General features: G+C 37.1%; 1 protein-coding gene across 5 annotated transcripts in view; it reads right to left on the bottom strand.

The window, feature by feature from the left end:
- ulk4 (unc-51 like kinase 4) overlaps positions 1 to 24505 on the bottom strand; it is a 130143-nt gene that overhangs the window by 59854 nt on the left and 45784 nt on the right. For all 5 annotated transcript variants that reach the window (XM_036130229.1, XM_036130241.1, XM_036130246.1 and 2 more), the window contains exons 20-22: positions 14665 to 14826; positions 12866 to 13051; positions 8939 to 9066 (exon numbers count right to left, since the gene is read on the bottom strand). In XM_036130229.1, coding sequence (XP_035986122.1) covers positions 8939 to 9066; positions 12866 to 13051; positions 14665 to 14826 — 476 coding nt within the window. The remainder of the gene's footprint in view (positions 1 to 8938; positions 9067 to 12865; positions 13052 to 14664; positions 14827 to 24505) is intronic.

Here is a 24505-nt window from a genome sequence, read left to right as displayed (position 1 = left end):
TTCCAGGGTGGGATGATGAACTACACTGACTTTTCAGAGCAAGAACATTGTGTGCAGGTTTGATTCATTCAGGATTTTCTCTACTCCTCACAGGATCAAGATGATACATAAAGCTTCATACTCACTGGCCACACCTTGCTTTCACCGGGCTGAAATCCCTTTTGCCATCAGAACCACTGTTATTCTTGGTTACATAGATTCAACGAGGTGTCTGAAGCATTACTCAAAATTTTGTTCCATATTAACTTTACAGCATCATGCAGTTGCTGGAGAATTGTTGGCTTCATGGTGCAAATCTCCCACTCCACAGCATCCCAAAGGTGCTGTATTAGAATGAGATTTGGTGACTATGGAGACCACTGAAGCGCAGTTAGCTAATTGTCATGTCCAAGATACCTGTTTGAGGTGTTTTGAGCTTTGTGATATCATGCATTATCCTGCTGGAAGTAGACAGCAGAAGATGGTACATTGGCGTCATAAAGGGGTGGAAATGTTCATCAGCTATACTTAGTTAGACTGTAATGTTTAAAGTAAGGCTGCAGAATATCAGAAAAATACTTAATTACGGTACTATTGCTGAATATTGTTAAAGTGATGTCAATTATGATTAACCAAATGCTTTTCTTTCTTTACCTTTATGGAATCTCCTAACAACCCCCTGTGAAAGTCAGCTTCTCGGCTACTGATGATATACATGTGATGTTGGCACTAATGACAGCGTGAAGCCCTGACCCTTATAATAATTTCCAAACAAATATTGCATCCAAGCAGTTTTTGAGTTTGCAGTATTGCATACATTAATATTGCGGTGATGGGAGTGATTTGCTATATGGTACAGCCTTTGTTTTAAACTAGTGTGTGTCGAGACAATTTCCACCACACAATAATCCTACCATCACCAACCTGAACTGGAATTCAACATGAGTCCAAGCTTTCATGCTGTTTAAACCAAATTCTGACTCTATCACGTAATTGTTACAGCTGAAATCGACTCACAAGTTTGTGTGAATATTCTAATTTTGTTTAGCCTGTGTCAGATGAGGTCAGGACTCTGGGAAGACCAGTCAGGAATTCTTAAAAAATCTGTTTTGTTGTGTTTTTGGGGTGAACTTGCTTGAACAAGTTTGAACTATCTAACAAAAAAGATTTACCAATCAGATTGAAGAACATGGATGTTCAGAAGCCACCTTTATGCTCTCAGACTGGATAAAGCACGGCGCTATTAAGCTTCTGTAATGGTCCATATCTCAACCCTACTGAACATTTATGGACTAAGCATTAAGACAGGATCTGTGCTTGGAAACCAACTCCCAATAGATGAACTGCCGATACCAGCAATACGCCTGGTCAAATAACCATTTAGTTTTAACTCTGCATAAATTAGAGAGAACCTCTGGAGTGTTGTTTTGCTTCTTCTCTGGATGCATTCACGCAGCTGAGCGTTGCATAGTGCAGCTCGAACGGGGCTGTTCCTCAAGCTAATAACAGCTAGCGTTAGCTTATGTTGTCCGGGAGGTTTACAACTTCACTGATGCACGTTCAACAGCTTTACTGACCTTTCTATGTTGCTATCAAACATCCAACAATCCATGTCGTACTTAGCACCTAGCACCGTCACACTCATTAAAAATGAGTGTTACGCACTAATTTCAGTGTAATTTTGACGACTCTCAGCTTAACGGGCCGTTAAAGCACAAACATTTGACAGAAAGCAATTTAAAATATAATTAAGAAGAAAAAATGTGTATTGTTGAGAAATAAAAAAAGACAACTAATTGTTTAGTTGTTAATTAAATTAAAAACTAAACTCTTTACATTACTGAAATATAAACTGCCTCATTAATGATAGCAGCAACAAGGATGGCTAAATACAGGCATTTCCATAAATCTTCTCTGATTTTGTTAAACAAACATTGATTCCATGCTTTATGTTATCAGTGTTTCAATGACTAACAAGTGCATTTCATGTCCTTGAAGCGTTAGCATAAACAGGGAGACTATATTTTAAAGCCAAAAAGGGAAACTAATATAGCCATTGGTATTACACGGCTCAGAGTATTTGCAAGAAACTTAAAATTCACATTCTTGTGACTACTGTTTTGCATAAACACAGATCCAGTATTGTGTATGCAAAGCCTTCTATTTAAAGTGAATGCTGTCTCATCTCAGAGATATTACCTTGACTTTTTAATACCACAACGTATAAAAAAAAGTACCCGAAAGCCGAAAAACCTTAATATTTTTATCCTTGCAATCTGTATAACTCTGAATTTATTTAAATTTATAATCCATGTTTTTAAGAAGACAATGGGCATTTAGAGTTAGTTGAACGTGAATTAAGATTTGTGTGGAATATTTTGATACATTTGTAATATTTGAAGATTTATTTCAATGGGTAGATTTTGAAAAATGAGAACACTGAAAAAGTTTTAAATTTTTTGTCACTGATTCCAGATGGTGAAACTCGTATATTCTGTAGTTTTATAACACTGAGAGTAAAATATTTCAAGCCCTTAATTCTTCTTATTGTGATGATTACGGCCGACAGATCACAAAATCCTGTGTCTCAGAAAATTTTGAAAAAGTTAAATATTGGAAACTTGTGATGTTAGATGACTGCCAAAGGTACCAAAAGCTGGTTCAGTGACCCTGGTGGTACTGTGCTTGATTGGCCAGCAAACTTGCCTGACCTGAACCGTATAGATAATCTATGGAGTGTTGTCAAGGGGAAGATTAGAGACACCAGACCCAACAAGGCAGATGACCAGAATGGATCACAGCATCGATGCAGTAATTCATACAAAAGGAGGCCAAACCATGTATTGAATGCATAGAAATTAACATACTTTTCAGAAGCCTGGCATTTTGGTTTAAAATACAATCTTTCATTAATCTTATGCAATAACCTTTTTCTGAGGCACATAATTTTGGGTTTTCATTATCTGTTAGCCATAATGATCAAAATTTAAAGAAATAATGGCCTGAAATGTTTAACTACTGTATATATGTAATGAATCTATATAATGCCTTTTATAAGTTTTCCTTTTTTAAATAACAGATATAATATATAGAACTTTTTTACGATAACTACATTTTTTAGACGTTCACAAAGATACAAGTCTTCAAATATTACAAAAAATAAAATTAAAATGCTCCAAACAAATCTTGAGGTATTTAAACAAACTCAACAGTCTTAATGACAATGGTCATCAAGAGAAAGAGGTAAAAGAACTGAACTTTATCATGATATATAAATGTTTTTAGATGTACCTGTACATTTGTCTTGGCCATCAGGTAACCAACCTATAATCACCACTTTTATTATCTGCCTTACAACCGATACCTCGAAGATTAGTTCCTAGGGCGAGCAAACCTTTAAATGTACCGTAATATTGTTGCAATACAATCACAGATTGTATAGAAAGAAACTGTGATCTATACCCTGGTATAAAGCCCAGGAATATTTGTATCACACAGTAATGTTTGATATTTGATGATGGCTCTTTTACAAGATGCCTGTGTAAATTCTTATTTATCCGGGTCATCGCAACAGCACAGAAGGCTTCAATCGGAGGCAACCAGACTTTCTTTTACAAGACGTCATAAAAACGTGAATAAACCAGCCAATTTTTCCATCAGCCTAGACTGCTGTATAAAGAGGCACCAACTTATCACCATTTTGTCACTGACGGCAGGAGACTTAGAAGCAACTAACATAAACTGACCTACAAGTTGCCCACTGTGCGGCTGAGTGGGTGTGACTGAATATCCTGAAAGCCATCACATTCCACCCTCACTGCCAAGCTTGACACCTCTTGGTGAGATTTGAGCAAGTTTATCTCACAGAGACAGGCGCGCATATTTTCATGTTATCGAGGTGCTAATTAAACAGAACGCAAGCCTGTGAGAGAGTGAGACTAAATATGCGTCTCTGTGTGTGGTTGAGTCATGCGGCGCTCTCAGTGGGAGAGAGACAGGCAAATCAAATCTAAATTCTCTAACTCAGCTAACAGAAAGAGAGCAAGTGAGGCATGGGAAGAAACAGGCAGGGAGAAGAAAAAAAAACAGCCAGAGGAAATGAAAAACAAAAACATTGAATTTCTATAATCCTGCTCTAATGTAATAAAGGAGGATCTGTTTACATGTGGTAAAGTAGGGGAATCAACATATGATGTTTCGGAGATGGCAGTGGGTTGCAGAGAATGGTGGGATCAAAAAGATCAAAAAATGATTGTGTTACATTTCCATTTTCTTTCACTGTTTATTTCTGTAACCCAAATTTGTATGAAATCCTTTTTCCCATGTGAGACATATTCAGTATGACAGCGTGTAGGTGAGACGTATAACAGATCACATTGCCCTGGAAGATCTTTACTGAAAAGATTCAAGAACTGTAAGTTTGCAATGCTGCTGTCCATTTAAAGTTAAACATTAGTTTCCTGAATTACCTCGGACCAAGAAGAACGAAGGGAGAACTTCTTTTCCATCTATCGGAGCTGAAAATCTTTGGTGAGTTAAAGTCAAGTAAGTTGTGTTATGGCACTAACCTGTGCTGTTTATGTGTACTGTTTATGTTACTCTGTTCTAGAGATGAACAGATTAATCAGCTGATGATCAAATTTACAGATTTTCAGCTTGATCTTTCCGGCCAGTTGGAACTCCAGAATCAGATCTTTTCCTCATACCGAAGCGCTACCAGGTGTGGATGCTGTTACTGAGTGAGCAGGACTGTGGTGGTGAATTGGTACACCAGTGAGGTGTTTGAAAATGAAGTCAGAGCATTCATGAAAAGTGTATTTTTTTTTTTTACAATATGTTGGAACATGTTGTCTGCAGTTTATTCAGGCTGCAAGAGGGCGTTAAGACTTTCAGCAGATAACAGGAAGACTGAATGGACTAAAGCATAGCCCCTTCCTTGCATCCTTTTGGACTTTAAACGTCTGTTTCTCAAAACCTGCTAGATTTGGACATACTAGCAGACTTAAAAAAACAAAAAACGAATAAAAAAAAAGTTAAATTCAGAGTAAGGATCTGCAATCTCTAGAATATACACATAGACAGCTGTTTTAGTAATCCACAGTAATCACTCATTTAAGATGCTAAAGACAGCTTAAAATGTATTTTTTTAGGTGATACCTGTCTTATACACTGACTCCTGTTTTTACACACATAACAGGACCTGGCTTCAGCTCCAAATATACCTGGACCTCACGACAGGAAAGCTAGAAACTAATAGTCTGAATTCCATCTTCTATTTGCTGATAAAGTTCTTAAAGAAAAAAATGACATCAGCTAAAATTGGTTTGAGCAGGTTATAACTTTACAAAAAAAAAATGTGGATTGGAAATTTTGTGTAGTACATCTCTACCCTGTCCAACAAAACCTTTTTCCAAGTTCCCATCCTATCATTTTCTAAAGACCAGATCAATAAACAGATGAGCAAACACTGTGAGAGGGCCTAGTGGAACAAACAAGGCACCAGTTAAATAGAGTTATGATAATTCCCTTGTTATTTATTGTAATTTATTGTTAAAATACAAAGCTAAGCGGTTACAAATTACTTTGGCAGCTGGCTGTATGGTGCATGAATGCATACATCGGATCATATGTACCCGGCACAGTCCCAGCTGCAATGCAGTGGGGGTGAACCACAGGACAAGCTGTTAATTAATTAATTGAAGTTTTGAAAAAGCCAAAACATAAAAGAAGCAAAATTAAATGTCCAGGGATTATTTATTTATATAAATATTCCCACAGCTACTGTACCAGTTTAACAGAGAGGTCATACCAAGTACATCTGCACTGGCAAAATCTGCAGGCAGCATTTTGATGAAAGAAGCCGCCCCTTTCGACGCTTTCACAGATTTATGTGCTTTACAGCATCGGAATTTGCTGTTTTTAACTGATCTTGGCGTTTTGCACGTTTTAAAACATTTAAAGTTGCATAGCCACGTTATTTCACTTTTTTTAGTAGCTCACTCTGGTTGCTACACAGATTTTATAAAATATTATCATATCCTGCTGCTGTTTTAGTTGTTATTTTGGTGTTTTATGCTTTGTTTTTGCTCAGTGTGTTAGTAAATAATGCGGGCCAGAGCCTTATCAGTTTGAGCTGCTGGCTCAAGGCACTGACTGAGCAATGCCCAAACAATATCCAACCTAATTCTAACTTCATACTAACCTCGGCCGCCTCAAAATACTACCGGTACAACAATTGGTTGCTTTCACATTTTATTTGCCAATAACACATAAAAGATTTGTTTCTAGTCACTTTTTTGAATTAGAAATAAGTTGCTATAGAGGGTTTGAAAAGTGCAATAGTGCTCGCTAAGGAGGCAGAAGATGGAGGTAGCTGTTTTTTTTAAGATAGAGCTGCTTTTATACCCCACAGTGGCAGAGCTACCGACGTCACAGTCTCAGAATTACGTCAAAGCTACAGAAACCAAGGTTAATTCGAAATTCAATGCGAGACCGCCGTTTACCCTAAGAGGGAGCCACACTGCCAATTTTAGACACAAAGCAGGATTTCAACAAATACGCACTAATCTTTCCCAATAAAAACCAGGATATATATCTGTATAATATCTGTATAATATGATTGAACTTGACTTTGTAAAGTGCCTTGAGATGACATGTTTCATGATTTGGCGCTATATAAATAAAATTGAATTGAATTGATATGTAGACAGTACTATAAGACACATTTATTGGCTAAAGCAGTTGATTTGGGGGTGAGTTACCCTTTAAAGTTGCTTTTAGATTTGGTGTATTACTTAATAACAGTTGATCTTTGATCACACCAAGCTGCTGTTTTACTGCAAGGCATTTCAGAGCACCAGCCTAGGTCCGGTATTATTTATACGTGATTTATTAATTAAGCAAACCGGCATTATGATAGTTCTTCGATACTGCTGGTAGATTGTGCCAGCAGTATGGTGCTGGGTTGTATTTATCCTAGAGTCTCTAAAAGTAGAATGGGAGGCAGATCCTTTAGCTATCAGGCTCCTCTCCTGTGGAACCAACTCCCAGTTTTGGTCCGTGAGGCAGACACCCTATCTATTTTTAAGACTAATGTTAAAACTTTCCTTTTTGACAAAGCTTATAGTTAGAGTGGCTCATACCCTGAGCTATCTCTATAGTTGTGCTGTGATAGGCCTAGGCTGCTGGAGGACATCAGGGTCTAATTTTCTCACTCTACTGATTTCTACTGTTCTTCAGTCTACTGTTCTCCAGTTTTGCATTGTATTACATTGAAATGACTGTCGTCATTTCAGCTTTTAACTTTTTGCTCTCTCTCTTTTTCTTCATAGTAGGTACACCTGGTCTGGCGTTCTGTTAACTGTGACATCATCCAGAGAAGACGGCTCACCCGCTATTACCATCTAATGTAGAACAGATTACTAGATCAATGTGTGCTTCTGTGCTTTTTTGTCTCTCTTGTTGTGTCTCTGCTCTGTCTTCTGTAACCGCAGTCGGTCGAGGCAGATGACCGTTCATACTGAGCCCGGTTCTGCCGGAGGTTTTCCTTCCCGTTAATGGGGAGTTTTTCTTCCCACTGTCGCTTCATGCTTGCTCAGTATGAGGGATTGCAGCAAAGCCATGTACAATGCAGACGACTCTCCCTGTGGCTCTACGGTTCCCCAGGAGTGAATGCTGCTTGTTGGGACTTTGATGCAATCAACTGGTTTCCTTATATAGGACATTTTTGACCAATCTGTATAATCTGACCCAATCTGTATAATATGATTGAACTTGATTTTGTAAAGTGCCTTGAGATGACATGTTTCATGATTTGGCGCTATCTAAATAAAATTGAATTGAATTGAATTGAAAAAGGACCATCAGAACATTATCAGCATGGAGACTTGGTGTATATAAACTTATTTTATCATAATGAAATGGTTTTTGGTCTTTTTTAAGCATATAACGTGGCTATATACCTTTATTTTCAAAATATTTCTCCAGCCATAGAGAACAGATATCCATTTGTCTCACCACATAGTACACCGAAGAGGTCATTTATATAGTGGTGTTGCTGGATAAGAGAACACAGCCGTACTGAAAGCCACAGTTGAATAATTAAAGGGATGTCTCACCCTGAAATGGGATTCAAAAATGCTATGTGTTTGTTCTCTGACAGTTCAGCCTGTGTGTGAACATTTACGACTACATTCCAGAGAAGCTAATTAGCCAATGGTCTGCCAGACTGACTGCAGCTAAGAGCAAGTTTCTCAAGTCTAAGCCTCAGTACAGTCAGACAGCAGGAGGGTGTGCAGTGAAATGTAGCGAGTTAAGAAAGGCACAGCAGGCAGGCATCATACTGACAGAGAATATAGTGCAATTTAAAGAGCACATGTCTTTTAATTAGCCAAGTAGTAGTTCTTCAACTCCTTTGTACTTTCTCTGAATACCTCAGAGGTGATATGATACCAAATGAGTTACAAAAGTCAGTTATTTTAATGTCAGTGTGTTGTTGAGTTCTTTAGATAAAACGAACCAGAGTCAACAAGTGAGGATTGGATTGACATTATACAAGAAATATATAACATGGAAAAGGCATCTTCTCAACTAAAATTACAAATGATATAAAATGACTGGAGTCATTTGGAATTTGTCAAGCCAACAAGATCTGATTTTATGTAAAATTGCTTTGTAAATAATAATTACTGAAGACGGCGATGCTATGTTGAAAAAGAGAGTACCCCCCACTTGTTTAGCTGTTTGTTTTTTGTTCAAATCTGCAAAAACTGAGGAGCTAAACCATAATTAATTTTCTTTTTTGAGATTACATGCACTTCTTCAATAAAACAGTACATTAAAAACTAACCTGAGTCAAATACTAACTGCATTAATAACTACATAATGTAATACGTGGATACATCTATGTCGGCGAGTTCACTATTGAACTGCTTGTGAAGCATGGTGGAGGTGTGCTTACCTGTGCTGACAGCAGTAAAGCAGCATGTGTGTGTTGTTCTGTATTAGCAGCAGTAACAGCAGAAATGCTTTCGCTCGTGTTCCAGCAGATGGGCTCTCTAAACAACGCAGCACTTTCAGAACCAGATCCTGAAAAAAATTAATAAATAAACACAACTGAATCTTATGAAAGTCTTCAGTCTGCAAATTGTAAATAAATACACCATAATCAGCACTAAATGTACCATATAGACAAACAAATAAGCATAGTAAGTTTATATGGTAAAATACAACGTTGGCCACATTTACTGGCACTGTGTGAATATTTTAACTACATGCTGGTATTTTGAACCTTATTCCCTCTTGGTAGTTTGTTATTTATATATTGTGCATATATATATATATATATATATATATATATATATATATATATATGTGTGTGTGTGTGTGTGTATAAATTGTCTTTTGTTGTTGTTTGTATGCATATCTGAGATTTTATCTTGCAGTCTTTTCTCCATAACACACCATAACACATCTTCCATCACTGAATAAGGGGGCACAAAGAGCTTTTCCGTGTATCAATTTTGTTTTTTCTTTTCCTTTTGTAGGAACATCTAGTTTTGTGGACTGGTTTTCTTCCCCCTGCATTTTGATACACTGCAGAATAAATGGTCAAATTAGGAGAAAAGAGGTTGAAATCTACCCTGGAAACAGCCTTGGTAGGGAGGTAGAACTTTTTGGATGGACTCTGGACTAAAGGTTGAGTTTTTTAGTGGGAGGATGGTAAGCATTTCTTAGTGCTTGAATATCTTCACCATCTTAAGTCAGTCATCTCCTGGTCTATGCTCCTCTGTAGTTCATATTTTCAGATAACTTTAAAATACACAACAGTTCTGTGTTTTGGTTTGGAAACAACATTTAGCCCAAGTCATACATGCTGAATATTGGATTCTTTAACAAAGTCTGCATTAAAATTCACTGATAAAATAATAAAACCTTAGTGTAAATATTTAATTAAAGGAAGAACAGACTCAATGGATAGAGACAGAGAGAACCACAATCATCAAAGGCTTTTCAAGAGAAAACTTAATTAGTAATGTTATAATACTTTAGGGACACAAGGTGTCCACTATCAGAAATTAATGGACAACATGGAGGAGTGAACTGTCCTCCGCTTCGCGTCGGACGTGAAGTCCATTCATATCTGATAATGGACACCTTGTCGGGCATAATCCCAACGTTGTTATACGTATTATAACATTATCTGCTTATACTATGGTCACTTACGAAAGAAATGAATATTAAATCAATTATTAATTATTTTATGTTAAAATTGTAGGTTTTTCACAAGAAGTGGCTGAAAGAACTATTTAATATTTCTCGTTGTGACTTGTTGCCGAGGTAACCAGTGTCAACTATCTTGCCATTACCAGCCAACGTTTGAGCCAGCGCAGTAATTTAGAACAATCAGTTCACGTAAACTTTACCAGTTAAGTTTTCTCTTGAAAAGCCTTTGATGAGTGTGGTTCTCTCCATCTTAAAAAGAGTTGTAAGAAACCTATAAAAAATGTTCTGATCAAATAACTCCGCTATTTGATCCGCTTTGTGTTGGACAGTACACGTCAATTCATTTCTGATGACGTGTGATGGTGTGGGCATTATCTCTTAAGTATTCATGTTTTGAGATGCAGATTAAAGTAATTCCAACTACTCAGGCTTGTTTGTCATGAACCAATGTTAATTTAGAATGCCGCAAACACCGAATATATGTATGTGGCTGTTACTACGAAACGCATCTTACATTATTAAGGATCTGTGAGTTATTACAAAATTCTACAAAATCCTTTCTAAATATACATTCATGCACAATATGAAAATTAAGTCTGGACTTTGCAGTGGTGGTGAGTGGAGATCTGTGTCCCAGATCACAGCAGCACTCCTGTAAGAGCACAATTCGCTTTTAGTTTCTATTTTTCCATGTTCTATTTTGTTTCTACATTTTATTCCTTTTTCTATTCCTTTGCTTTTATTCAGTTTTTCCCCCTGTATTTTAATCATGTAAAGCACTTTGCATTGTCTCTGTACTGAAATATGCTATACAAATAAATTTGCCTTGCCTTGCCTTGCTCAGCGTCAGGGGAAATAATTAACCTATGGTAAAAATAAGTTCTGGAAAATTAAGAACTAGAGAAAAAAAAACATTCAGGACCCCACAGTATCAACATTCCTTCTGTTACCTAAAAACACTCTATGAACAAATCCATGGTTCCAGTTAAAGTCTAATCAAAGTTTAACAACCTCCACACATTTATGTTTGTGATGGTAGGATAGAAAAGCCTTTTTTCTGGCATCACTCCCAAACAACCAGTTAGCATGTAGATGACATGCTTTTTTTTTTACATTATTTACATCTTAGTGACACCAAGATGCCATTCTGTGCTGCAGTTCACAAACAGTGAGTTTTGGAGGTTATTTACAATCTTGCTCACTGTACATGGTAGTTCTCATTCAGCCTTATGGAAGTTATGGATTTCTGGGTCATATCGTATTCATACCCGAGGGAAACAGATGGTCATGGGTTACTAATTGGAAGTTCATAGACGCTCTCAACAACATAAAAAAGTTAAGTATAAATTACAGAAATGCATTGTTCAAATGCACTTTAAAATTTTGGCAAAAGTAATTTTAGGAAACCAAAAAAACATAAATAGGAGCTGTGTTTAAAACTGTAAATGATTTTAAAACCTAAAATATGTAATCCTTTTATGCTGCACTTTATGACATCCAAGCATTTTAAAAATCATTCCTTTAGCAGCCGTAACACTGACGTGTTGGGAAAAAAAAATCGGACTGACCAACATTGATTAACAGCACCATTATCATCAACAACGTACACAACCAAGTGTGTGTGTTTGAGAGCAAATGTGAAAGCATGTTCTTGTCTGTGTGGTGCAACACACCAAGTTAATTAATTTCAAAGCCCAGCCGTGTGCTCTTAGCTGATAAGCCCCTCCCCACTACCCAAAATGCTTTGCTGAAGCAGAAGACTGCAGCGTATTCATTCTGCCAATTAGCCTAGATACTGACACACTCAACAAATTAGTGTTTGTGCTTTTGAGCGCACAGTCACAGTCCCTCACACACACACACACACACACACACACACACACACACACACACACACACACACACACACACACACACACAGAGCTCTGTGTAAACAAACTCTTGGACTGTCTGTCTTTGTGCCAGGGGAGAGAAAGGCGGGTGGAGAGGAAAGGGCTGGGGTGGGGGGGCGAATGCATATCAGTTTATAATTAGAGCAGAGTTGAAGTACTAAGTTCGTATTCTGGTGTTAAATTGGAAGTGTTCAATGCAAATAAATTCAGTTCAGAGTCAATTACAAATTCTAGACTCCAAGTTAAAAACCTTCAAATCAATTTCAGCCCCGCTGCCTTAGCAACATTAGCACATCACATACACACTAGACGGATTTTCTTATGAAAAATTAAATAAGTAACTCATGACAAATTAGTTCGTTCACAGTTCACCGTTAGTTCATGAACTGTGTCGGAAAAAAAAGGATAAGAGGGCAAGGCAGCAAAGATAGAGAGAGGATGGACAATGTAAGGATTGTCCATCCATGTTAGAGGTTAAAGAAAATACTTTCTATTTTATTCTTTGTGCATTTACCGATTGGTGTTTCCAGCATAATCACCGCATAACCACTATGTATACATCCTCATTAGGAGCATTACTCACAAAACTTGTTGAAAACCCCTTGTGATCAAATCGTACTCGGTGACGACCTGAATAACAACAGCATATCCTGTGCAGTGTCATATTAAAACAGCATCGCTGCTTGGTGATATGTAGCCCGAATAGCTTTGAGTTTGACATTTGAACTACTTGTAATGTCTTGCACATGTGCTTCAGAGAGTGCACATACCCGGCTCTGTGTGATTCGATGTTTGTGGATGTGCGAGGCGAGGAGGGCAGAGGCCACAGCAGTGAGCAGGTGCTGCTGCACCCTGGACCCTGCTCCACCTATGCCCTCCAAGACGGCTGCAGGGCCACAGGTGTCAATCACTGAAAGGAAGACTGCTGGGTCCACCCGGGTTAGCCTTGAAAGAGACTGGGGAAACAGACAGATAAAAACACATGCACGTCATGAGGTAATTTCACTGCATGTCATTCATGAATTATGAGTCTATTTCTTTGCAAAGCTACTACAGTATTGTTGCACTTCGGGCCTCGGGTGTTAGAGGTTAAAGAAAATACAAGACTGGATACCTTGAAAATAACAGATAACATGTGAACATATCCACCCCCAGTGAAATTAACAGAATATTAACATATTTAGAGTGTGATATTGGGTGATTTAAAATATGACATGCTGTAGTAACCAACCTACAGTGCCTTGCAGTGATTATACTCCCATTTTGTCACGTTACAACTTGAGTATATTTGACTGGGATCTTATGAGATAGACCAACAAAAAGAAAAACATCATTACAAAGATAATCCAGTACATATATTATGAAAATGATACACAGTTTGCAGTTTTTCTACCCAGAAAATTCAGTAAAGTTTAGTGTACATTTGCATTCAGTCCCTTTTACTTTGATACTCCTAAATAAAATCCAGGTCCACTGAAGGGTTTTGATAAAACAATAAAGGATCCACTTGTTTATAATTTAATCTTAGAAAAAATAGCACTTTGTTTGGCACCGCTGCAAACCTACTTAGGCTAGTCCCTCCACTTAAACTGGCAGCTCGGACAAAGAGATCCCGTGACTCTGGATGAGCTGCAGAGATCCACAGCTCAGGTGAAAGAAGTTGTTTAGAGGACACCATTAGTTCTGTAATCCACTAATCTGACCACATGAAAGAAGTGTAAAAAGAAAGCTAATACAAGTCCTATTTGTAGTTTACCATGAGCTGTTTAAGACAGAGCGGATACGTAGAAGAAGGTTTTAAATTTTTGGCCTGCCTGGAAATGCGTTGTGGGGCTTTATCTCACCCGGGACAAAGAAGCTTGGCAGAGTTGATGGGAAGATGTATGGAGACGAATACAGTACAGTTCTGGAGAAACACACTGTTAAACCTCTCAGAGATGATTTAACACGGTTAAATCATCTCTGATGTGAGACTGGGATGGAGGTTCCCTTCCTTCTGGACAGCGAGTCTAGACATCTAAGCAGCACTACAGCGGAGTGGTTTAAGTCAAACCTTGGTTAACATTAAAATTGGCCTAGTCAAAGCCCGAGCCTAATTCTAATGGGGAATCCGTTGCAGGACTGTAAAACTGCTGTGCACCAACAGTATCAATGTAACCAGATTGAGGTTAAACTATATTCAAAAGAAGATTGGGTGAAAGTTTAAACTGGTAAATGCTTTTCAGAATTTTCTACAAATAAAATTCTTAAAAATTATTTACTCTTTTGGTTCCACTTTACAATTATGCACCAATTTTTGTTGGTCTATTGTATAAAATCCCAATAATCCCAATAGATAACGTTTATGGTAACAAGACAGCAGTTTTCCACTATCCTGTAGTATCTTTTTGTTTTGGGTTCAATAGACTTAAAAAAGTAAAAATATCTAAGCAGACAAGCTTGTTATTTTTCAGTTTCACCTGGAGGTTGCAGAAGGTAAAGACAGCTTTACTCAAAGTGTATTTTCCTCCCTTTACAGATTGCACATGACACGTCTGTTTATTGTGTGAATGTGGCCAGGTGAACTTACAGAGATGGCAGTGACTCTGACAGCCTCCACAGTAGAGTGAGTGAACAGGTACCACAAAGCCGAGCCCATCTCTGTGGTGGCCAGATGACGAGAGACACCAGACACAGTTGAAGAGATGTTCTCTATGGCTTTTGCAGCCATATGATGGACTACAGCGTCATTCTACAAGAGAAACATAAAAACACAGCTCTAACCATAAATAAATGAAAAGGAACAATTTTCCCCTTTACTTTAGTCAGCAGTAAACAAATAATCTGGATAGAACTTGATTTTATTAATTTCTAAAACTTAATGTGGAAAGCTTAGAAATGAGTGCAAATTTGGTTGTAGTTTTCACAATGAAAAAAGAAGTATAATCAGGAAAAGCCAATGCCTGCCTGGACAGATTATACATAACATAACCCCTTGAAAATGGTCAATGGTGATATTTAGACATTTAATAAAAAAAGACTGTACTCATATTTTATCACAACACGTGTTCACATCACTTTGGAGTTGTTTCGACACAACTCATGAATGCAGCAAGAGCAGCTGCTGTGAAGATCCCTCCAGCTTGGATACCACAAGATGAATGCAGGCTGGGCTAAGTGGGTGTTACGGGTAGCCAATTTAGACCTTTAGTTAATATTTCTCCACCATCTGTGATATTTAGATTTAGCTTGACGTTATTTCAAGCAGGTAATTCAGTTAAATTCAGATGAACTTGCTGTTAAAAATGTCTACACTGACATAAAGCTTGGTTTTGGTCCACCTTCCCTTCTCTATCATTGTAGCTGAACAAGAAACCCTAAATGTTCCCAGATAAAATGTTTAGCAATACCCCCCCCCCCCCTCCAGTTATTAGACATCAGTGCACAATGTAATTTGGTACTTTGTGTCAAGAAAATAAAACTACGTTGACGTTCACAACCAGGTCTGGGAAATCATAGGCAACATTTCTCTGTTGTATGCTGCATAAAATAGCATATAGTGCTTCACGGTTACAGTTAAGTGTAAGTAATTCAATTAATTTTAATATCGGATAACAACAACCTGAGTTAATAAAAGAGCTGTTTTACAAAGATGATTTTAACTATCAAGGAACAAAAGCAATCCATACCCTCTTGCTAATTTATGGCAAAAAAAAGGTAATTATCAATCAGGTGTAACCACAAATCAATTAAGAGTAAAAGGATTTATTTTGCTGGATGTAATGATTTACACCCAGGCCTGGTTGCCTTTGATATTAAGATGTGTTTGATGATCTGAAATATTTAAGTGCGACTAAACCAAAGATGGGAGAAATCTGTAAGGAGGCTAATTTTCATGACACTATAGGAGCCATTTACTGGTGTCCGTTTTATCAAAAGACAGACGGCACCGAGTTCTGGTAAGAACTATAATCCAATAATAGAAGGAGGCATAATACAGTAAAAAAAAAAATTGCAGGAAATATTAAACAGCACTGAGATAATAGACAACAAAAAGAACAAACTGCTTTATTCATACATCCTAAAACTTTCGCAACTCTTTAGACAGAAGTTACAAAATACTTTTCTAATTAAAAGATGACAGTTAAATTAACACGCATCATCGTCACAGTAAAAACCGAAAATAGTATTGTATTTGTCCTTGTGTGCTACATGTGTACAGTACGCACCCATACACCTTTCCCGGAGTGGAGACGACATTCTTCTTTTCAGACAAAGAGGACAGGCTAATGAAATTTCTGTGGCTGAGGAAATTAGTTTTTTTTTTTTTTTTCTTTTCCCACAGGAGTCATTGTGGAGAATAGACAGGAAGTACAACAGATGTGATTGCCTCTGTCAGGTTGTTATTTCGTTTCACCGTGTTACATCACTTTGACGCTACTCTCTCCAAGGTATGTGATACAATAAAAACTTCTTCCAAAATAAATCTAACTATATCTTGAGGAAAATGGTTGCCATTAATTGCAGCGGCACTAATTCCAGCATGGCCATCTATCAGGGTCATCCTGTAAAACTAAAGCAGGTGACAGTGAAGACACTTCAACTAAACCCCTTTGTACCTTTCACCCTCTAGCGAACTATTAGTTTACAGAGCTGCATATAAAAGTAACCAGGGTAGACAATAGCTACTCCATCAATAAAGAAAACTAAAAATGTCTTTTCTTTTGCACCAGATATTTATGTTTGTCCCTTAGCTGTTGTCAACTCGAATTCATGTCTACTCGATGTGGTGAAATTTAACACGACATTAACGTCTCTTCTCAGGATCAGAAATGTTCACAGGTTAACAAAAAATATGCAACAGAAAAAATATTTGAAGATCTGTTTCACCTCAGAAGTTTGAATGTCACAGTAGTCCACTCGTAGACGTAGAAGGCAGATAGTGCTCATATGGATTCAGCTGAGAGATGCACTGAGAAATTGGCTGTGGATCAGAATCAGCCCAGACCAGTAACTAGAAATCAGCTTTTTTTTCCCCCAGTCAGCGAATGCGTCAAAATGAAGTGCAAACAGATCAAGAAAGAGAGATCAGCCACAATATTCTGATCAGTGCATGACTAATTATGCTACAAGAACATCTTCTATTATCCCTTTAATGAATTATTTCAGTTAGATCAAAGCAAATTAACACTAACAAAAGTTACATTTATGATAGACTTTAATCCAGTTTATTTATAAAGTTCTTTGAGAACAGCAAGCACTGCTCAAATTAATGAGCATAAATGCGTAAAAAGAATACATTTCAGAGATCAAACAGAATAAAGTACTTAAAATATAATAAAACACAAGTTATCAGTAAGATACACAACACACACAAAACCAAAACGGCTCCATTTCAGCATGAAAACCACATTTTTGTTAACAGCGCTATGATCTTTGGGTGGATTTTTAAAACATTTCTACAGATTAAACTTACTACATACCCACCATGTGATAGTAAAAATAAGGCGGCTGTCCAATAAAGACCTTATGTACAGAAAGTGGGTCCTTTAGGGCTGAAAACCTCGGGATGTACCTGTGACACACAGCGATGGCCGAGCTGCCATCCGTTGTCACATCCATGCTGCGCATTAAACCGAAACATCATATTCAACCAAACAAGTCCTCTAATGATAACTGACATCCTAAATCACCAACCTATTAATTCAATATACAACATCACAGCCTGTTTGCAACACCAGGGGACTACGTGGAGCGACAGCATAATGAATCCTCTGGCACCCCTTCGGGAGCCAGCAGAATGGACTGTTCCAGCATTCCCCAGGCTGTGCGGAGCAGCTCACTAATGAGCCCACGGGGGAGCCCCCACTCTGTGTGTTTAATAGACTGTAGCCTTGCCAGACACTACACAGGGAAAGGGTGGAGGTGGTAGTGGGGGGTGGGGAGGGTTTCTGGGGGTGCTACATGGAAAGAGAGAGAGAGAGAGAGAGAGAGACAGAGAGAGAGAGAGAGACAGAGAGTGAGAAAGTTCTTCCAACACGTGGTGAGAAACAAGCAGTTCATGTGAGAGATTTCATCATTATGATTCAGAGACAGAAAAACATGAAGCGGGGAAAAAGAGAAAGGTGATGAAGTATATTCTCACTATAATATGACCACACAAAAAAGAAGAGCTTAATTCAAGAAGCTCATCCATTATACTTGGTGTCGTGGCTAAGAGTAATATCCCCAAATTAAAATGATTGGTTTTGTTACACGGCACAAAAGATAAGTAATGACTGCTACATTTTTTGGGGGGAAATTAATTAAATTCAATGGTGTGTTTTAGTATCAAAAAGCAAACTGGGCCAAAATAAATTATGAAACCGTCCACATATTTCTCATGAGATCTGTAATGCAGGAAGCACTGCTGTCCGTTCTAATATAGCAAAAGCTCCAACAGAATCAATTTTTAAAACTACATGTTTCACTGGTAAGCATAAAAAACGGACACACATAATTTAAATATAAAGGTGAAGGACTAGTGTCTTTTAGCAAAACTGATACTACTAAATACTGATCTATGGATATGCACAGCTATTACTGTTTACCAGCTTAAGGTGGAGTTCAGCCATTTGTGAAAGACTTTAAAAAACATGGATTTATTCTGTGTTATATACAGCAGGTTAAAAAGGCTGTAAGGAGCTTTGACATTATTTTTTAACATAAAGTTATAAATAAGTCAAAATATGTGAACATATTACATGAATGTATTTCTAAAGCCTGGTTCACAGCAGGATATTTAGGCCAAATTTTGCCCCGATCTTCCATTTCTGTGAGGCGCTGACTATCGGCGTGACTCTTAAGATAATCTTAAGAGTCATTCCTGCCATGTGGGGTGTGTTAAGAGCAGGGCTGTGAAACAATTAGAAATTTTAATCGTGATTAATCGCATAATTTCAATAGATAACTCGAGATTAATCGCAAATGAACTGCATATTTTATCTTTTTATTTGTGAAAGTGTAAAAGCCTATTTGGGCATTTTATTATGCAATTTTACAATAAATGACACTAGTAAAAAACATGCTTGTACAAAAAATATTTTCATTTTTATTTTCAAGCACTTTTCAGAATTGGAATGAAAACATCCTGGTGCCATAAAATGTTAAACTCTGGCCAATAATGGCTAAATCACTAATCATAACGCCCAGATGTTTACACAATGTGTAAATAAATAAATATTTCATGCCAAAATATTTTTTTGCCTCTTAAACAAAGATAGACATGGTATTAAGCATTTACATATAAAGCAATACTAATTTTACATTTTAGAGACAAAAAAACAAATTAATAAGCATTAAAGTATGGTTTAAGGGTTGGGTTTCTGCAATGTTATCAGCGTGTAAAAAATCATCTTCAGAACCAATCTCTGCTCAAAATGGTGATCTGCACCACGTAATCTACTTTCAGCAGTTATCACCGGTTATTGTAACCGCAAACTGCAGAAAATACGTGTAGAGTTGCTCTTCCTGCCTTTACTACCTCGGCTCCGATGTCAGTCTAGAGAGGATGCGCTGCAGCGCGTTATGATATTTCAGCTGGTTACAAGTGTCTGCAAGTGTCTGTAGTGCCGCAGCGTTACTTATTTTAGAGCCAAAATAAGCGACTTCACTCTCAGAAACAAGCCAAAAAAATGGCAACCCGCAACTCATGAAATTTATAAGCGACTTTAGAAAAAAGAAGCCCAAAGTCGCATGAAATAAAGCGGGCTTGGCAACAGTAATCGCGGGTCTGTTTTATTAGTCTTTAGCATTCTGGGAACTAGGGAAAGCGCTGAGGGTAAAAAAAACAAAACAAAAAAAAAACAGTTTGGAGAGTGCTGCAGGGAAAAAAAGCATTAACGTGATTAACGCACGTTCAAAAAATTTTTTGGCATTATGGTCTAAGAAAGTTAATGCGTTAATAACGCGTTAAAACTGACAGCCCTAGTTAAGAGTGATCTGGTCCGCTCGGTTGAACATCGGGACCGCTCTGACCTCAAACCAGTTATATCCAACATGTTTGGTTGTCTAGACCTGATATCTTAGCATGTGTGGTGTTCCCCAAGAACATATGAAGCCTGTTGAATGTGACGTATAGCCAATAAGAAAGAGAGGTGTTAGAAACGCTGAGAGAAAAAAGAAAACAGCTCACCTCCATATCACAGGGCACCAAACGTAGAACCCCCTGTTTGGAAGGCAAGGAAAATGTATTTATAAAGCAGTTTCCAGTACTAAGACAATTCAAAGCTGAAGTCTCCAGTCCCTTAACCAACGCCTTTTCTTTCTGCAAGCTGGATTGACAGCTACATGTCTGCCGAATATCCCTACATGGATTGGAGTAAACTGCAGACAGGGCTTCTTATGGCTTTTTTTCTTGTAATTGTTCTGTAAGTTGAGGTTGACTGTCATGTCTTGGTGGATTTGCAGTAGTGCTAAACTAATTCCGTTTGCAGATGGTTGCAATTTTGTTTTAAAACCCAATTCTGCTCTTCTGGTGTGTTCCTTGGCCTTCATGAGGCGTTCATTCACTAATGTTTTCAAACACATCAGAGGCCTTCACAGAGCAGCTGTATTCATACTGGATTACATTACTCACAAGTGCAATTTATTTTTACTAATTAGACCTCTGAAGGCAACTGATTGCAATCAAATCTATTTATGAGAGTAAGTTAAAACAGATGCGTGCCTCACTTTCTAAGGTTTCATTTAAAAACATCTTTAAAAATCATGTTTTGGTTTCCTTTTACTTCACAATCATGTGCTACTTTGTGACAAAACATTAAAGAATTAAAAGGGTATGAACATTTTTGTAAGGTAGGGCAATTGCATAAGAAGCCTTATATGTGAAGCTTTGACGTAAAGCTTTATCTTCTGCATTGCTGGAAGTTGTATGTTGGGGAGACAGTGAAAGAAAGCAAAATAGCTCTTGGCAGGAGGACGGTAAAATGAGAAGGGACGTGGAAACAGATGGGTTTAGATACTTAAAAAAAAATTAACAGTATTGAAACCTTGTCCAGGAGGAGAGAAAGAAGAAACCCAAAACTCTCTCTCACACGTGGGCACAGAAACAAACAGAAATACATTATCACCAAGAGCAGATGGAGGTGGAGCGAAGAGAAGATGACAGCGCAGATCCGCTATGTTTCCCACAGTTTCGGCAGAGGTGTCAAAAGTATTCACATCTATTACTCACGTAGAAGTATAGACACTAGGATTTAAAAATATCTCTGTAGAAGTATACAAGTGCTGGATGTACAGCCACTTAATTAAAGTAGAAGTAATTCTCGCCCACCCACTACAATTGTATAATATGATGTTAATATTGAAAAAATTTGGGATTGGCAGTTTCCCCCACATATACGTCCACTGAAAACGAACCATTTAGTACAATGCAAGTATATTAAAGGTCCATACAGGTGCAATACTGAGCATCGACATGGGTTTCATGGAGCAGAAAACCTGATTTCTATAAGTATTGATGCAAAAAGTCAAACTTCAGAGACATATTATCAAAAACCTTTTACTTGTTATTATTGGAACATAAATGAACATCCAAGAGTAGCTGCAGGAACTGATGAGGGCAACAGGTGTTAGATAACATAACTGGACATGAAAATCAGTGCATTACCCTCTTATAACAATTACCCTCGTATGGTTGTCTGTACACAGTAGACAAAGTTGTCAAAATGAACAATTAATCGTAGCGGTTAATCAAAAAATGGAAAAACATGAAAATAACAAATAATCCTAAAATGCAATGTTCTTCTCCTACGTTTTGTTCTTCTTTTATGTTTTTGTTGGTGCAGTACTGCCTCAAACCACAATCAAAATCACTGTGTTTGGGTAGCGCTATTTAACTAATTTAGTTTTTTATTGAGAAGCCAGAACAAAAACAAGCCGAAATAAAATGGAAGCAATGAGACTATTTTCAAAATGTGAGGAGTATAATGTACAGATAATTGCATGAAAATGTAAGGACTAGAAGTAAATAGTAGGCAAAAAAAGTTACTCTACTAAGTTATAAAGGTAAGGTACAAAGTATTTGTAACAAAGCATTCAGTTATTTGCATGCTTATAAGCTCTGATTGGCTTTTCCAATAAAATCATATGGTCATAAACACTGGAAACATAAGAAAAAATGTAACTATACAGAACATGAGGAAAAATGAAGAACGTTTAGATGGATTTAAAAAACAAAACAGAACATTGTTTCTGCTTTGGATCAACCTGAGAGGTTGAGTAAGAATACGATAAAACCATGTCATATGACTGTGACGCAATGTTGGTTCAATACCTTAATTAAAAAAAACACAAAAACAAACATAATGTAAAAAAACAAAAAACAAAAACAAAACACAGGTATTGACTGCCATGAGCATAGATTCACTGTCATGATTCAGCCAATGCAGGAGACTCGTGTTGAGGTTATGTAATTCTGACCGTATGCTCCACCAAAAATAAAGGAATGTAAATATTTTTCTATAAATTGACAACCTGCAATGGCACAGAACTGAAAATAAAATAAGAAACAACAGAAAAACTAAAATGTAAAAGTTATTGTGGGTGGGTGTTATCAGGTGTTAACATGCAGGCAGCATATTAACCCCTGATTTCTTAGTAGGCAGCATAAGTTAGTAATGACATATATTACGTTTTGTGATCTGATTTTCTTCCAAGCTGAGTAAGTTAAAATGTGGCAATTCCTCTTCTTGAGGGTTGAACAAGAGATCTATGCTCTTTGTCCTGTTCCAGCAGGATAGCCTTCTCCATTTTAAGTAGGCTTAACTAAAACCGATCTTAATCTGCAGCTCAAGATTGACAGATGCTATTTACACACTCCGAACCCCTGGCTAAGAGTTGCTTTCAAACGGAAACCCTGAAAGGCAGAAAGATATAAACCAAAGCAACCGTAACTTCAAATAGTCTTTAGCAAACTACTTTTACACAGAAACACGTTTGTACCGGTTCTGGGCGTCTCAGAGACATAGATGGTGAATCTACTCCAGTCTGAGTGTCTGTGCTTGTACAGTTCAGATGTCTGATGTGGTTTCTCTCTGTAATTACAGGCCTTTAGAAGCTTGTGCACCTGGTTTTCAATGACCACTTTAGACAGAGACTCAAACGCATTCTGAACATTAAACTTACTTATCATTCACTAACAACATCTAACGCCGTGGATAGTCACCCTCAAAAGCCCACATTTGTTGAAAGGCTAATAGAAACTGAGACATGGAGTGCTCCGGTTGGAATAAATGTAAAACAAATAAATAAATAAAGGTAGGTATAGCTGAAACCAGATGTTTACATGAGCTGGATTAAAAATAACACACAGCACAACATTAAACCAAGCTATACTTTGCCTGTTTTAAATTAGTTAGGATTACAAAGATTATCTGTAATTGCAAAATGACAGACTGAGATCATTTTTTAGGGAGCTTACTTTGTGTCACCTTTTAACCTGCAGCAAGGGGAACAGGTGTTTATGTGAGCATGCTTATTAGACAGTAATTATCCATGAATATTGTCACAAGGAATCACATTCAGACACTTTTAATTGCCATAAACCTTTCCTTTCTGCTACTCCTGGATGTGGGTGTTGCTTTAGATGTTGACTAAATTACTTAAAACAAATGTATTCATTTCACTGCCCTTGACCGATTTTCATTTAACATTCAAATAGATTAAAATGCTCCCACTGCTATAAGTAGTATATTTTTGATTTTGTAGTTTGTTTTTTGTTTTTTAAAAGGAGATAAACTTAACATTTATACCCTTTTAGCTCACAATGTATGAAGAGTGTTTGGAATGAATGCGCCCAGAAGCAGAAAATGAATCTATGATGACAACAATAAATGCAAGTGCCTATACGGGACCACTAGGAAGATGGTATTTATAGTAGTCACGGTAACTGTAGATATACTAACACAGGTGTCCAAAGTGTGGCCCAGGGCCCACTTACGGCCATTGGACTGATTTTATGCAGACCCCATCAGCAATTCAAGACTGATTTGACCCACCAGCACAGATGATAGTTAAAATTTTGAGTTTTCATATTTTGCAGTGCAGGTAAAATAAATAAATAAATTCTCTTTCTGTCGCTCTCTCTTTCTCCATATATATATATATATATATATATATATATATATATATATATATATATATATATATATATATATATATATATATATATATATATATATATATATATATATATATATATATATAAATGACCATTATTATTATTACTTAGTCATTTAGTTGTTCTTGTATTATATATTTCAGTCCTTGAGTGCTTTTGACATGACAAGTTTGGCCCATGTGACAAAAAGTTTAGACTGACATATTAGCTAGAATAAAAACTGTGAAAACTAGAATCTGACCAAGTATGTAGCTTAACTTGTACGTATCAG

Source organism: Fundulus heteroclitus, chromosome 3 (assembly GCF_011125445.2).
Source record: "Fundulus heteroclitus isolate FHET01 chromosome 3, MU-UCD_Fhet_4.1, whole genome shotgun sequence".
Lineage (NCBI taxonomy): Eukaryota > Metazoa > Chordata > Actinopteri > Cyprinodontiformes > Fundulidae > Fundulus > Fundulus heteroclitus.
This window is presented reverse-complemented; position numbering and strand designations above follow the sequence as displayed.